We start from the raw sequence: 16,110 nt of genomic DNA, 5'->3' as shown, positions 1-16,110 counted from the left end.
TACAATTCTATGTCATCTGTATGAAAGTTTTCCTTATTACTAGACATGCCACCCCTACACATGTGGGTGTCTTTTAACACATAGTTGTGGAACTCCGATGTGCAAAACACCTCAGAAGTGAACTAATAATCCAGGATAGAATAATGAACCATTCTAAAAAAAAATTATTTTGTGTACTTTGAATATTTGCATATGTTTTTAATTGTGAAACTGATTTTATACATTGAATTATAAATAAAATTATGAACACATATAAGATTAAGATTAAAAATAAAAGGAATTGAATTTAGCAAAAAAATTAAACAAACTTATTTCTCCTCCTCCCCTCCCCCCCAAAGGTTTGTTCCTCATCGGAACTAACATCGAGTACATATCTCATTATCTTAAAGGAACTATTGATTTTGGACTCCGTTGTACTTTTCAAACTTTATGTAGGGCAAACTATCCTCTTATTTTCCAAGCATTGTAAAATGTTGTTTCTTTTTTGGTAATAATTGTATAAGTTAGGCTTGAAAAAGTAACATATTATAGCTTTTTATTGTGTAGAAGTTAACCATAGATTTATGCGTCTAGCACTATTGAGCTTGCATGGGTTTTTACAAAATATAGGGATTTCACTTATGCTAATCCTCTTCAATTATTTTGTAACACTTAGTTGCTTATCCATCATGTTCAATTTTTTTAAGTGAATTTTAAATATATTTTAGTTAATATAATATTTCCTACTCTAAGACAATTACCAAACTAGATTTACCCTTTGAAACACCCTAGAGGTGGGGTGAATAGGCTCACTATAGATTATGAAATTTTGAAACTTTTTGCACTAACATATCCACAACACCAAGATTTTATAGTAATTCAAAATAACTATTTCAGATTGTTACTCCCTTCCGAGGGAGCTCTTGCCTTGGAATTAAAGTATCCACTAAGTATAGTTAAACCACATCAACAGCTCAAAATCAAACTGATTCTATTATAACACTTGTCCAAATAACTAGGAACTTATGGTAAGCAAAAACTAAGTATAAACATTTACAAAAATAATTACAGTTTAGTCAATAGTGACCCAAGAGGAACGTGTTTGGTTTCAAGGTCATCTCAAATTTTGATGAAAAATATTCTACTCTCGCTGCTTATCATTTTGGTAGGTCACTTTTACATTTTGAAGGTCTACAACTAAATATATAGTTTCTAGAATTACTTAAGATTCCATTTAGGAGTTTGGGGTCAAATCTTTTAAGCTCCAACGACTCTTTTGAGGGTCAAATACTTTGTGTGACCCGAATCCATGTCTTCAATTTTGGTCAAATCCTTCTTGTTAAGCAGCTTAAGTCTGAGTCAAATCCATTTGATGTAGTCAATTCCTATACACACCAATTTCCCACAAGGATTGAATCCTTAATTGATTCAAAACTTATTGTAACTTGGGTTCGACTCCTTGTTCCTTTGCAGTTGGTTGTATGGGCTCGACTCCTCTATAATTTCTACTCCTGGCAAGTTTTGTAAAGCTTGATTTAAAAGTTAGGATTGGTTTGATTCTTGATTGCTCGATTCCAGATATAAGGGCTTGGCCCATTGTTGGTATACTCAACTTTTTATGAGTATGAATTTGACTCCACTTCTTCCCAGTTGTTGCTTATAACAACTTTTAAAATTTGCTTTGTTTCTCTTTTTGTTGACTATGTTCAACTACATTGTCTTGTGCTTAGCCCCATACTCATTGTGCTCAACTTTAAGTTCTTGAAGAGTCAAATCTTAAAATTTTGAATGTTGCGACCTTCTTTTTCTTCATGTACTTTCATTTCATGTGAAGTTTCGATAAGTTTTTAACTTGAAACTTCACACTTAAAAGTAAAATAATCAAATGTCATTTCTATTATCATAAAAATCTGGCTACTTAGAGAGGTCTATGAGCTTCTTCTTCCTAACCCTTGGATTTGAGAAAAAAAAGTCATTTTGCATCTCTTGCGTATAGTTAACATCTAGAAACTCTATCAAACCCATTAGAGGGATTTCAGTTACTAACCAACCCGAGACAGATCAAACTAGATTACCTTTGATTTGAGAAAATGTCACCTTTCAACTCTTATCATATGTCAAATCCTACATCCAATAAATCATTGGTTCATGATTTATTTCTTGACTTAGACCAAGAGAGTTCTCTCTTGTTTTTAAAGACCTTGAAGGATTGAATTACCAAAAAGCTACAAGTCATGTCATTAAATAACATTGTTAGTATTACTATCTAGCTTTCCCACTAGATGGTGAATTTATTTTGTTTGAAACTAAATGGCAAAATAACCGATCTCATTGTTTTTGCAAGTCATTGTAAAAAGATAGAAATTGCTATAACACTTATTTGATAACAAATAAAATCAACTAACTAAAAAGAGAAAAGTTCAAACCTAATTAAAATCTTAAAATCACATTATATAAGAGAAATTGATGGTTGATGGGTCTCTAAGGTATAAACATAGAGGCCGGAGAGGGAGTTGAATAGGTTTATGCATACAAATTATTAGAGTTTAAACATTAATTTGCACACTCTAGTCTTAAGGACCGTTCAATAAGAAATACACCCTCAAACATAATATTCAAGCAAACAAACTCATAAACAAACTACAATGATCAAAAGATACATTTTTCTAGTGGTGCATAACTCAAACTCATGCTCCTAATTCATTTCAAAGGTGCTCTACAACATGGAGTTAAATCTACAAAGTGAAAAATCAAACACCACATAAAAACTAAGCAAATACAAGCCAATTTTATCAAAATTTCACAAATAGATTACAATCACTCCACTATACTACACAAGCCTATCATCAAATAGCACATAGCCACAAAGGCTTGATCCCAAATGTCAATAACAACAATTTGATTACAAAGAACCACATAGGCGACAAAAGCTTGGGTTCTAGGTCACATAAGCCCAACACCAATTGGGAACACAAAAAGTCAATCACAACCACTCACCCCTTCTACCAGCAAGGGATGGGACTAGGTCCACTTGAATCCAATTTAAGTAGCTAGCCCAGTTTGAGTTATAAAATATTAAAACAAACTGACCCAACATTGTAACCCCACTTAAAAAGGCAAAAAAAAAAAAAAAAAAAAAAGGACGTTGCCTCTGAAACAGAGGCATGTGATCACTTCAGTTTCTTGACTTGTGAACTGAGAAGATGAAGTAAGTCTCCAATAATTACACGGGGAAAAAAAAAGTCAGCAAACACAGCTGGCTGGATTCTCTTTGTCCCGGTCCAAATCTTCTAACATTTTACATATTTGAATCCTTGCTTGCGAAGCATGGGGGATCTCAGATTCTCCCTTCCCATGGAAAACAAAATTTTGGCGGATGGATTTTTCCGCAGCCAGCACCCGATGGCCAATAGGCTACTAAACTAGCATGGGTTACTAGTTTTTCAATTCATTTTAATGGACTTGGAGGCTGTAGCTTCATGTTAAGCCAGGCAGACCATATAATGGAGTTTTGTGAAGCAGCCGTCATCTTCCTTTTAATCACCCAGTTCAGACAATTTTAAAAACACAGAGAAAAAGGGGTAAGAGTGGGCAAGTGCTGCCTTTTCCTTGTCATTTCCGAAAGGAGTGGAAAGGAGCGGAGAGGAGCCATTGAGGGGGAAGGGAGTAAGAGGGGCGGTGTTCTTCTCCTTATCTGTTCTGTTGCCACATTCCCACCTACCATTAAAAGAATTGGGCCTACGAGAAGATTCTCCTGCAGAAAATTAAAAAGCGACAGGTTTCAAAGAAATCGTGACATGGCAGAGCGTGGAAGAGAGCGTTGAGCTGAAGGGCTTAACCCTTAAAACCCTAACATTCAGTAATAGTGAATTGAAGCCCGGAACCGGAATGTTCCCAAGGGAACTCTCCATTTTGAAAACACATGGTCAGGTTACCGTTGCGGGCTACTGCGACCGGCGTGCCTCTTAATAGCCTCCATCCAACGGCCACGATTCACTAGCCGTTGTGTTTAAACACTGCATGTGCCGTGTGCGGACATATATCCGTTGTTTCCGACTGCCTTTCGACTTTCGTCCTACTTTTATTGCAAAAATATTTTTTTCGAACCAACCGAAACCAGATATCATACAAGAACGAGAGAGGGCGAGCGAAAGATAAAAACCCGCATTTGGCTTCTTGTCCTCGCTCTCCTTCACTCTCTGGAGGCCACTGATTTTTGGACCTGGAGGCCGGAGCCGGTCCCGCCGATCGGAGGGGCTCTTTCAGCGGAGGTTGTTCATTCCTTTGATTCTTTTGGTAGTCCATTGGATTGAGTTCCTTTTAGTTGGGTTCGTATATTTTGGGCTGCTTCGTTTTGGGTAATCAGTGGATGAGATATGGGTCTTCTGTTCTCTTGGCTTGTGGTCATGTAGGATTTTGTGTTTCAATTGTTTGTTGATGTGGGTTGCCGGATTAGTCTTTGATATCTGATCGGTCTTTGGAAGTGGTTTTGTTTGCCATGCTTTATCGATTTGTTGTTTTTATGGGTTCTATTGATTCTTTTAAAATTGATGAATGTGGATGCCCTTTTGTGATCAACTTTTGATCGCATTTTTTGTGGAAGAAATTTTCGCTGTTTGTCGTTTTTATTGTTTTGCATTTGAAAGTTATAGATTATGCGTTTCTTTTAAATATTCTGGTAGCAATGCTGGCTAATTTGGGCGTCCCTGGGACTGTTTCATTTGATCCTCTACAGACGCAATGTTCCAGATTTTTTCTTCTTCTAGATATTGTATCTTGATTGGGTAATTCTTGTGGATGAATGCAGTATAGGGAATGGATGGGTATAGTGAGAACGACTTGGCCGTGATGAGACCTGCAAATTTACGAAGTACGTATAGTCACTTTGTTCTTTTCGTCTCAGTCATTTTTTAAATCGAATTGAGGCGATCGGGTTAGCTGAGAAAAACTTCATAATCTGGTTTCTTTCTAGCTTTTAACTTTTTTTTTTCTCTTTTATTTGAAAGCTAATGGAATAGAGGCCTCCAAGGTCACGGCAAATCCTGAAAATGGCCGAAGAGCGCTTAGGGATATCAAGAACATCTTGGGTGCTCCACCTTGTCCTCCTGCAGTCAATAAAAGGAGGCTGCCAGAGTAATATACTGAAACCAAATCCTTAATTCTGGATGATGGGAACTCTTTCTTTTATTTCTAAATTTGATCGCCTGTGTTCTATCCTTCTCAGAATGCCTTGCGTTGAGGACAAGACCAAGCAACTTGTAGGACATCGGCCGATTACTAGGTCAGCATGTGTTTTACTTGTATTGTTGGCAAGCATGGATATCAACCAAGTCTTCACCTCAGAGGACTGATCTTGCTTTTCTTTTACGGTTTAGGAGGTTTGCTGCTTCTCTTGCAAACAACCAACATCGACAAGAGGTTTTGTTTTTTTTTTTTTTTTAATCTTTTTCTTCTTAAAAGAAAGCAGGCGGTTGTTTTTTTGTAAGCTGCAGATTGCGAATCAATGGACTGATTTCGTGTTTTCCATTATTTCATTTGTAGGTTCCTAATCCATGGTCTCTACCACTTGAAAATGAGAGACATAAGAAAACGATCTCCTCAGACTCAGCACAGAACCAGTTTGAGAGTTTTACAGTTATTGATTTAGATGAAGATATGGGAGCCAGTGACTTGACATTGCCCTCATATGTGAAACACACAGAAGCTATGTTGGAAGAGATGGATGCGTTGGTATGTGCAGTTGACAGTACCAGATGTCCCCTGTAAAGAGGGTAATTTGACTTTGAATTTTTTACCTTTGCCATTATCGATGCAGGATAACTGTGACTTAGAGGAGGTGGAGATGGAGGATTTAAACGCTGAAGCTATTCCTGATATAGATAGTTGTGACAAAAAGAACACGCTTGCTGTTGTTGAGTACGTTGAAGACATTTATAACTATTACAGAAAAACTGAGGTGAATTTTGATCCTACAAATTTTAAATTGGACAGCATTGCATTGCATCATCTTGTGTCTTTTTTTTTTTCTCAAAACACTGCAAAAATCTGAGAGATATCAAGAACTCATGACTGTAATAGAGCACCTAGATAAATATTTCTAGATTTTATCAGGTTGCTAACATGTAAGATAAGTTTAATCAACAAATGAACAGAAAAGAAACTCCCTATATGTTAAATTAGTTGACTGCCCATGAAAGATATAAATGTTTACGTCAGCATGCATAATTTTCATTCTGTTGGTAACTGTCTGTTTGAATCATCATGGATAACATTACTGACATTATTCTGTACTAATTCCAAACCCCTTGGACTAGACTCCAAAATATGTGGAAAGAAATCTCTGTATGATTGGAGATGGGCTCAGATACAATAGTCTATTTCACATCTTGAAAAGTTTATCTCTTACCTACATGAAAAATATTCAGTTTTTGTGTTCTCCCAGTGGCCTACTTTCAAAAGCTCACTCTGTAGCTTCACTCAGTGATCTCTTATTCAGCTTTGTGTTCAAGGAGATTTGAGAGTCTGTGTCCCTTCATTCTTGATTCTTTCCGTCTTTAATATCATTCTGAAGACTTTTTGGTGTCTGATTTTCTCTCTAGTGTTGTGAGTTATGGACTTGGAGATCCTTGCCATTGTAGTAAGATGGGAGGGACATTCAAGACATTGTAAAAGACTGAACAACAACACTAACTAAAAACTCCTTCTATGCAGGGTTTGAGCTGTGTCAGTCCAAACTATATGTCACACCAATCTGACATCAATCAAAAAATGAGGGCCATTTTGATCGATTGGCTAATAGAGGTTGCGTATATGCTTCTAATGAATTGTTGTTCCTGATTGTCTTCAGAAAGTAGAACTTTGAATTATTCATGTCTTTCACAGGTCCACTACAAGTTTGAACTTGTGGACGAGACCTTGTTTTTAACGGTGAATCTCATAGATAGATTCTTGGAGCGCCAATCTGTGGTAAGAAAGAAGCTTCAATTGGTAGGAGTGACAGCTATGCTTTTGGCTTGCAAATATGAGGAAGTAACTGTGCCAGTTGTTGAGGATCTACTTCTTATTTCGGATAGGGCTTACACCAGGGAAGAAGTATTAGCAATGGTAATTTATCACTTTCTGCCGCCTTACATCTAATGGAGAGAAAAGGTCCCTTCATTGGAAGTCATCATAAGTTTGTAACTTGGATCTTGCAGGAGAAGCTAATGATTAATACTCTCCAATTTAACATGTCAGTACCAACCCCATACGTGTTCATGAAGAGGTTCCTAAAGGCTGCCCAATCTGATAGGAAGGTAAAAAGAATTATGTTCTCATGATAATCTCATTTACTGCTATCTGATGGTTGACTTAGTATATGGTTCATGATTTTTTAACAGTTGGAACTTCTTTCGTTCTTCATGGTGGAACTTTGTTTAGTTGAGTATGAAATGCTCAAGTATCCTCCCTCGTTGTTAGCTGCAGCAGCAGTTTACACTGCTCAGTGTACTCTTAGCCGGTACAGAACTTGGTCCAGGGCTAGTGAGTGGCATACTGATTATGCTGAAGATCAGCTTTTGTGAGTTTTCCTTTCGTAGCTTGGTTGATTATGTTTATTTCTTCTTGCCAATGACCCACAAGGAACTAGCATCTTTTAGCACTTTCAAGTTGAATCAACTTGGTTAAGTCACGAGTTGTGCAAATTTCTTCCTCTTACTAATTGGGTGACTATAACTTCTCTTGTTTTTTCTTCCTTCTGGATTACAGAGAGTGCTCAAGGTTGATGGTGGATTTTCATCAGAGGTCGGCAACTGGGAAACTAACTGGTGTCCACAGGAAGTATAACACATTTAAGTACAGTTATGCCCCGAAATGTGAACCTGCTCAGTTTCTCTTGGACACGAGACTCTAACAGTTCTTTTGCACCAAGCATCCAGCATCTAACATCTATATATGTAAATCTAACTTACTATGTATATGGATGAAGTGTGGAGGGAAGAGAGGTGCATTCAGGACTTGACATGCAACTGAAGTTGCAAAAGTGCTGAAGAAGATCTGTAGTTGTGAAAAACTGAAGAAGGTGGGGAGGATGTTCCTTGAATATAGATATTTTCTATCTTTTTTGCCTCTGGCAAAATAAACCAACTCATTTTCGGCAGCTTCTGATGTAGTGAGGAAGTTGCTTTCTGTGAATGTACTGAGATATCTTATGCATTAGAACCTTATTTTCGTGATTTCATTTTTTAATGTAGTTGTTACATTTGTTACAGTTGTTGCATTTTGTCTGTTGGTGTGTTGTTCCTGCCATTTGTTACAGTTGTTGCTACCAAGAAACTATTTGAATTTTTTTGTTTCTTTAGATTTCCCAAACCCAAATCGGAGTCCGAAGCCTGACCCCCAAATGAGGTTGGGAGACCAACCAATGTCCCCATTCCGTTCCCTCATCCTTCAACCCCATTCCCACCTCTTCCCCTCCCCCCACCCATGCCCGCCTATATTGCTACCAAGAAACTATTTGAATTTTTTTGTTTCTTTAGATTTCCCAAACCCAAATCGGAGTCCCAAGCCTGACCCCCAAATGAGGTTGGGAGACCAACCAATGTCCCCATTCCCACCTCTTCCCCTCCCCACCCATGCCCGCCTATATTGCCGATGAAAAATGCTATAAACCTGTAAAAAATTATATATATTTTTTAAAATCACAAAATTACACTATAAAAAATCTTATAATATATACAAAAACCTGTTTTTTAAGTTTAAACTTATAAAATTACATCATTATATCATAAAATATATCATTCATATATTTTAAAGGGTTTTAGGGTATAAAATCTTGTGGTCCGGTTCAAGGAAACCCATTCCCAACCTAAAACCTGATGATTTTTTTTATCTGTTCCATCCCTGACCCGCAAGGTGCAATCAACTCATCCCCAAATTTTTCAGGTTGGGTTGGCTCGGGTTCCCCACAAAACATGTCCAGGTGTGCCCACCCCTATTCTTAACTCCTAATGACCCTACTTGCCATATTCTTTATTTGAACTAATTGTGCCATTTTATTACCCTTATATTTAATTGACTACTAATGATCCTTCCCTACCTACTACTATTCAAATGACTCATTTTTAAAGGCTTACTTAAAACATGTTGGAAACCTTATTAGCAACCTTGGTTGGAAATTTATATCCCAGGAAAAGTTAGAAATATTTTTTTGGGATATACATTTTCTAGAAATCTTCAACATAAAATTTATTAGTGCTTTACTAGAAAATTACATAAAAAAAATTTAAAATTTTCTCATAGCTACATTTTCCATGGAAATATATGAAATTATTAATCATTGTAGTACATTGACATACTCACCTAATAAATTTTTAGTAAAATAAAATGTCAATATAATTTAAAAAAATATTAAAAACAAATTGATCATGTTAAATCAACTACTCCACTCTACATATTGTCCACATTTGACTTGCTATATTACAAAAATGGTTCACTAATTCAGTTTGTTCATTTCTCTTTCTGCTCCTTGATGTCGAGATTATAGGTTGGTTAATTGGTTAATTTCTTCCTCTAAATCATCTTCATATTCCGGGTATAAAGCATAATCAAGACACTTTTGATATGTGATTCATAATAAACACCTGCTGTTAAAACACAAGAAAAATATAGATATACTAGGGTTGTTAAGCTGCATATACTAACCCAGTGTCTATTCTTCAAATCTGCCTAATGTTGGATAGTAAGTTATACTTCAACATAATCTCCTATGTAATGGGATTTGCCATATCAAAGTTCAAGGGACCACAACCTCTCACCAATCAAAGAAAAACCGTGTAAAGGACAACTTAAAAGAAACTTGCCAAGGCTCTTTGTAACTGAAGGGGTAATATCTTGATTTTTTTAGTACAACATATCCTTGGCTAGTCTATACATGATGCTATTAGACTATTGAAGTAGTATGAGTGGTGTAAGTTGTAATATGGGATTTTTCTTGTTCCTTTTCTTTTATCCATGTATCGGGGTTTCTATCCTTAAAATATAAATATGAAGCTAAGGGGGAGGGCATTCATACTCGTGTCCTAATCTCTCCCCTTCTCCGTCACTCTTGCCTCGTGTGCCCTAGCTTCTTTCTCGTAGACTCTCTTCTCTCCTCTCTTTTTTTTCTCCTTATTTCTCTTTCTTTTTCTCCTAAACCCTAGTTGTTCCATGCATGAAACCCTAGAATCGAACACTGCATCACAACAGGGATTCTAGATTTCAAGTAAATCTACTAAAAAAATTGTTAAAAAGTGTGTAAAAGTGGAGTTTTTTCTTATCGTTGAAGGAAGCAAGGTGTTGGATTTTTCAAATTCTAGCAAGGTTCTAAATTAGATAAGTGATTCCTAATCATTGAAATTTATTTTAATTCATCCAAAACCAAGTCCTAAGCACTTCATTTTTTTTTTTTTAGCTATCTCCATAAATTGGTGAAAAAAAGAGCCTTTTCATAGTCATGTATGGCTAAATTCAGATTTTTTTTTTGTAAGTTCTTATATCTCAATTGTTTAACCATGAATTTGATGCAAAAAATTCAAGACTTTCAATTTAAAATATTCCCTCTTATTGCTAGATTAAATATCCACCATTTGAATGCAAAGTTTAGTTTCAAATCAATGAAACCCTCAGTAGGGTTTGAAGTTAATTGTTTAAGAAAATTGTTTGTTTAAGTTAGCTTTCAATTCAACCTTTAAGTTGTGTTTTTTCGTGTGTTATTTATCAAATTTTCATCATGGAATCAATGATTAATTGTTAAAATTGATACACCTCAAATTTGAATTTTGCATGTATTATGCATATATGAATACAAATTCTTTATCGAGTTATTCTCCATCTATTCAGCCATGCATTGTGAATTTGAGTTGATTCTAGTTATGAACTTGTGTGTTTGCTTTACTAATCTCTTGAGTTAATTACAAAATAGAGTATTTTTAATTGATCTAGCATGGCAGAAATCTCACGTAATTCATCTTCTTCCTCATCATACGCTAATGTCATGTTGGTATCCTATTGCATTGAAAAATCTGAATTTCAACTGAATTATTCCATGTGTCCTTACTACTCTTAAAGACTTTCATCATTTACCCGTTATCTACTGCTATACTACTGCAAATTTGCTACATCTATGTTATTTGGTTCAAACTAGTATCAATGTCATTACCTCGGGGGAGAAATAGAAGAAGAAGTATAAGAAAGAGCAAAGAAAATTGAAGACCAAAAATCCTGACTCACAATAATAATTGTTGTAATTATTGGAGATACCGGACTTGACTCGACTAGATCCTATTTCTTTGGCTGGATTATTATTTTGCAGTATTCACAACATATTCCTTGGTCAACATATTATTTGGTGCAGATACTCGCATCGGATTATTTCATGGGTCTTTTTACAAGAATTTTTATTATTTTGGTTTGTGTTATATGGGCCCAGGCATATTTTAGCTGCGACTATTGTGTCTCTTTGGATGAGACATTATTATTGAAGAAATGGTGCCCTTAGCATCCTATCTTCCTATTTACCCATTACCTATTGGTTATTTGACAACCTTACTCCTACCATCCTTTATTTGACTCTCACATACATCTTTGGGCTAACCTTTTGTGTGTTGCTTCGGTTGGAAGTTTAAGTTCATCAAGGTTGGGTGTTTAAGTCCATTGAGACTTTTTTTATATATATACCCGTGGGTCTTTTATTGTCGTTTTGTGAATGACAAGTACTACCCACTTATCACGTCCTTTATTGTCGTCTTGTGAATGACTGGCATTTATCACGTATCATGTCTTTTATAGCTATCTTGTGAATGACATGCATTTATCACCCATTTCTACCTGTGAGAGTTGGTGCCCGGGTTGGAACACTATGATGGAAGAGCTTATTACTACATATATGTTACCCCCCTTAATTGGGATTTATTACTCCTACCAGTTGAGAGTCATTGTTCTGTGAAGGGACACGGTGATGGAGGAGTTTTTACTACACTTCTGAGCACTATGTATAGACCCATTACCTACAAAAGATAGGAGTGCCACTACCTAAGAATATTAGGAGTGTGCCCTACATCCAACATGGGTTATGACTGGAGTATAGAGCAATGTCATATGGTTTGGAGTGATTTTACTCTCACTTATTTTATGCCAGCTGGACCTCATGGAAGAGAGCACCAACATGAGAGGGAGTGTTGGAAGATATGGAGGGCTGCCATTTTATACGAGAAGATCCTATACATCATTTGCAACAAGCTGGGAGGTTTATGATGTTCTTTCACCTCCAACTTGAGGGGGAGTGTTGGAAGCTGGGCCCAAGCCCATAAGATATGGGATCCACTATGGTCACGTGAGGTGGTATAAGATGTCTTACACAATAAGAAGTCTAATAGAGCCACAATTATTATGAATGCAGGTCTCATAGAGGAGTTTCAGTTTAAAAGTGTTTTAGTCATGTTAGTCTTTTATTTATATTGGGTTATTTAATTATGCTAGGACTTATCTTTAAGTGTTAGAGTTTGGGTGTAATTGGGACAAGGGTAGTTTAATTGTAATTGGACTCTACTACTTTCCTCTATTATAAATAGATGTTCATATACTTTGATTATAATAAGTCAGTGAAGTATTTCTATTTTTCATAAATTCAACATTACTAAAAAAATAAAAAAGGGTTATATGTGGTACTCACCTAGTCTCAAAAAGACATTTGTCTCTGCTAATGTAACATTTTTTGAAGATCAACCATATTTTTTTGTAGTTCTCGTCCAGGTTTTACATCTACTGCAAGGATGCCTAGGCCAATTGTTACATTGGATATCCAAGTGCAGGATAATGGGGAGTCATCTTTGACATGAGACTACTCTCTCTCCTCCAACTAACCACTCACCTATGGTGTGAGTGCTTCTAAGGTACACTCTTCTCCATCTTCTCCTATTATTTTTGACCCACCATATGACACTGGACCAATTGCTTTCCATAAAGAACCTCATATCATTGTTTTTAGACAACCATCCACATCTCATCCCATTGGTAACTTTGTTTCCACACATCGTCTCTCTAAACCTTGTGTTTCGTTCTTAGATCCAGGCCATGTATAACAACCATACTTGGGATTTGACTTCCATTCCATCAACTAAAAGGGCAATGAGTTGTAAAATGGGTACGTACCCTTAAATATAACCATGACAACACCATAGCTAGGTATAATGCTAGATTGGTTGCAAAAGGTTTCACTTAGTCTTATGGTATTGACTGTGATAAGACCTTTTCTCCGGTAGCCAAGATAAATTCAGTATGAGTTATTGTTTTTTTAGTGGCCATTTATATCAGTTGGATGTTCAAAATGCTTTTCTCAATGGTGACCTATCAGAAGAGGTCTATATGTGCCAACCACTAGGTTATGTGGTTGAGGGGGAGAAGGTATGTTGCCTAAATAAGGTTATTTATGGGTTGAAACAATCTCCTCGTGCTTGGTTCAACAAATTCACTACTCTGATTATTCATCTTGGGTTCAAACCATGTGATTTGTATTTACAAAAAAAAATCTACAAAAGGTATGATTCTTAAGGTTGTTTGTGTTGACGGTATTATTATTATTGGGAGAAATATTGAGGGTATTCAACCAAAAATGGGATTTAAATAAAGAATTTCAAACCAAAGACGTAGGATTCCTCAAATATTTCATGGGTATAGAAGTTTTGCAATCCATTCATAGTAATATCTTGTTTAAGAGGAAGTATGTTTTCAATTTATTAAAAGAAACTGGAATGCTTGGATGTAAGCCTATTGATACACTGATGGAACCAAATTGTAAATTGTGTGTTGAATATGGGATACAATTGATGTTGGAAGGTTCCAATGATTGATTAGAAAATTGATTTATCACAATCACAAGATCTGACAGATCATATTCTGTGAGCGTCATTAGTCAATTTATGCATCAACCTTAACAATCTTATTGGATAGCATTGAAGAGAGTACTTTGGTATCTAAAGAAAAATTCAGGTCAAGGGTTATTATATAAATACCATGGACATACTAATATTGAGGGTTTTTGCAAATGCAGATTGGGTTGGCTGTCTTTAAGACAAATAATCAACTTCTGGTTATTGTACAATTATGGGAGGCAATTAAGTCACCTAGAGAAGCAAAAAAAAAAAACAAACAAAATGTTGTGGCTAGGTCAAGTATCGAAGCAGAATATAGGGTTGTGACTCATGTAGTAAGTGAACTGTTATGGTTCAAATCCCTGTTAACAAAGATCGGGTTTTAAACAACCAAACATATGCAACTCTACTGTGATAATCATGTTGTTATTCATATTATAACCAATCCATTTTTTTATGAAAGAACCAAGCACTTTGAAATTGACTACCATTTTGTTCAGGAGAAAATTTCAAGGAGGTGTCATATCTATGTATATGTTCCTTCCAAGAACTAGTTAGCAGATAATTTCACAAAAAGTTATCCTTATAAGTTCTCTCTCAACTACATTTACCTAGCTTGGAATATTTGATGTTTTTGTACCAACTTGAAGGGAGTGTTGAAGTAGTATGAGTGGCATAAGTTGTAATTATGGGAGATTTCATGTTCCTTTTATTTTTATTCATGTACTAGACTCTCAACCCTGTTAGAAGATGGGACCAAGCCCATGTGTGTGTGGAGAAGGCCCACATGTTCAAGAGGGTTGGCATGAGGTCTCATCTCATAAGGATGCTAGATTTTCTCCATTGATTTGTAATCTTCCCTTGATTGATGTAATTAGGGAGCCTAATTGATTGAGGAGTTTCCCTAAACATGTAATGAAAAAAGTATAAATAGGGGTTTTGGTTTAAAAGATTTCAATCAAACTCTCATCTTCTCACAATTCGTGGAAAAATCTCTCTCCTGGCCTAAAGGATCTCTTCTCCTCTTTTTCTTATCTCCTCTCTACTGGCCTAAAGGATCTCTTCTCCTCTTTTTCTTATCTCCTCTCTACCCGAGCTCTCTCCATTTGCTCTTTTCTTCTCTTATCTTTCCCTTTTCTTCTCCCTCTCTCATCTTGCTCGTGGTTCCAAGCATGCGGTCCTAAATTCAACATGGTATCAAAACATTGAATTTAGGATCCCCACGTCAAGAAGATGCTCTAAGAAGTTTATGATCAAGGCTACTCATAGAAGGCTCTTTGTGAAGCAAGATTGAAGCTTGTTGTGATAGTTTTTTTCATTCTTGTTATTATCATCCATTCATGGTTTCATGTTTTTTTTTTTTTTTTTTTAAACCTTTGGAAGATTATTCAGAGATGACTCTCTTTATTATAATGAAAGTATTGAGTTTATATATCTCGGTTAGGAAGAAGTTTGTCAAAAGCTGGTTTGTAAATTTTGGCTGAAAATCTGTTTATACTGAGATTTTTTGCATGAAAAGTTACTATTTTGTGGATGCAAATTTTTATGATGAAGAGCTAGTGTCTCTTGTCATTGGCTTCACTTGGTTCTTCAAGCCTCTTGCTTAGGCTATCTCATTTTTTTAGTAAACTATTACCCTTATATTGTCTCTCATGGCTGCATAATACGGGTTCGACAATTTCTTATTACAAAGGACCTACTCGGTCAGGCCACCCATTAATGAGGATGATATTGCTTACACAGGGGGGGGTGTTAGACCACAATGAATTTGAATTAAAGTGAACTTAAATGAATTGATTCAACTTCAACTCATCCTTGGGTGTTAGTATAGACGAGTTCAAGTGTACTAGAAAACAGATTCCAATGTTAGTGCCCCCAAATAAAAAGTATGATATAAAGAAGAGAACGAGTAACTTTTTATAATATACTTAAATAGAACATATACCTAACCAGATAATTAACCAAAATAAACATGGTTACTACACTTATAAGTGATTTAACGTGTAGTATTAAAATATGTTAATATCCTAATTAATGAAAAACTATATTATATTACTTAATGATTATAGTTTATTATAAATTAATACAATAATTACATGTGACTAGAATAAATTATTAAAAATTAATAAAAAAGTAAAAAATAACAGAAGCTCATATAATAAATAAATAAATTATTTTGTAATAACATAAGAAATATTTTAACATTAAAATTCACTAATTTAATATATTAATAAAAAAATAAATA

General features: G+C 35.5%; 1 protein-coding gene across 2 annotated transcripts; it reads left to right on the top strand.

The window, feature by feature from the left end:
• The first annotated feature begins 3,643 nt into the window (after positions 1 to 3,643).
• On the top strand, positions 3,644 to 8,247 carry LOC137943915 (G2/mitotic-specific cyclin-2-like). 2 transcript variants are annotated; one of them, XM_068789355.1, is made up of 12 exons: positions 3,644 to 4,250; positions 4,787 to 4,849; positions 4,986 to 5,112; positions 5,204 to 5,260; positions 5,355 to 5,397; positions 5,521 to 5,709; positions 5,795 to 5,935; positions 6,691 to 6,780; positions 6,862 to 7,083; positions 7,176 to 7,274; positions 7,359 to 7,537; positions 7,726 to 8,247. In XM_068789355.1, exons 2-12 carry the CDS (start codon positions 4,795 to 4,797, stop codon positions 7,868 to 7,870), a joined length of 1,347 nt encoding a protein of 448 aa, XP_068645456.1. In that variant the 5' UTR covers positions 3,644 to 4,250; positions 4,787 to 4,794; the 3' UTR covers positions 7,871 to 8,247. The 2 variants fall into 2 exon arrangements, with proteins under 2 accessions (XP_068645456.1, XP_068645457.1); XM_068789356.1 differs by having other exon boundaries at positions 7,438 to 7,537; positions 7,726 to 7,813.
• The last annotated feature ends 7,863 nt before the right edge of the window (positions 8,248 to 16,110 follow it).

The sequence above is a fragment of the Aristolochia californica genome, unplaced genomic scaffold (genome assembly GCF_029961685.1).
Source record: "Aristolochia californica isolate CCGP_79_NKW_82.1479 unplaced genomic scaffold, dmAriCali1.0.hap1 SCAF_11, whole genome shotgun sequence".
NCBI classification, from domain to species: Eukaryota; Viridiplantae; Streptophyta; class Magnoliopsida; order Piperales; family Aristolochiaceae; genus Aristolochia; species Aristolochia californica.
The sequence above is the reverse complement of the archived record's forward strand: the minus strand, read 5'-3'. Positions and strand labels throughout refer to the sequence as shown.

Bases quoted from the DNA above. Each gene is read 5' to 3' on its own strand.
- LOC137943915 (XM_068789355.1), top strand. From the start codon at position 4,795: ATGGATGGGTATAGTGAGAACGACTTGGCCGTGATGAGACCTGCAAAT. The intron at 5,113-5,203 runs GTAATATACTGA...TATCCTTCTCAG, and splicing joins AATAAAAGGAGGCTGCCAGA to AATGCCTTGCGTTGAGGACA. The intron at 6,781-6,861 runs GTTGCGTATATG...TGTCTTTCACAG, and splicing joins TGATCGATTGGCTAATAGAG to GTCCACTACAAGTTTGAACT.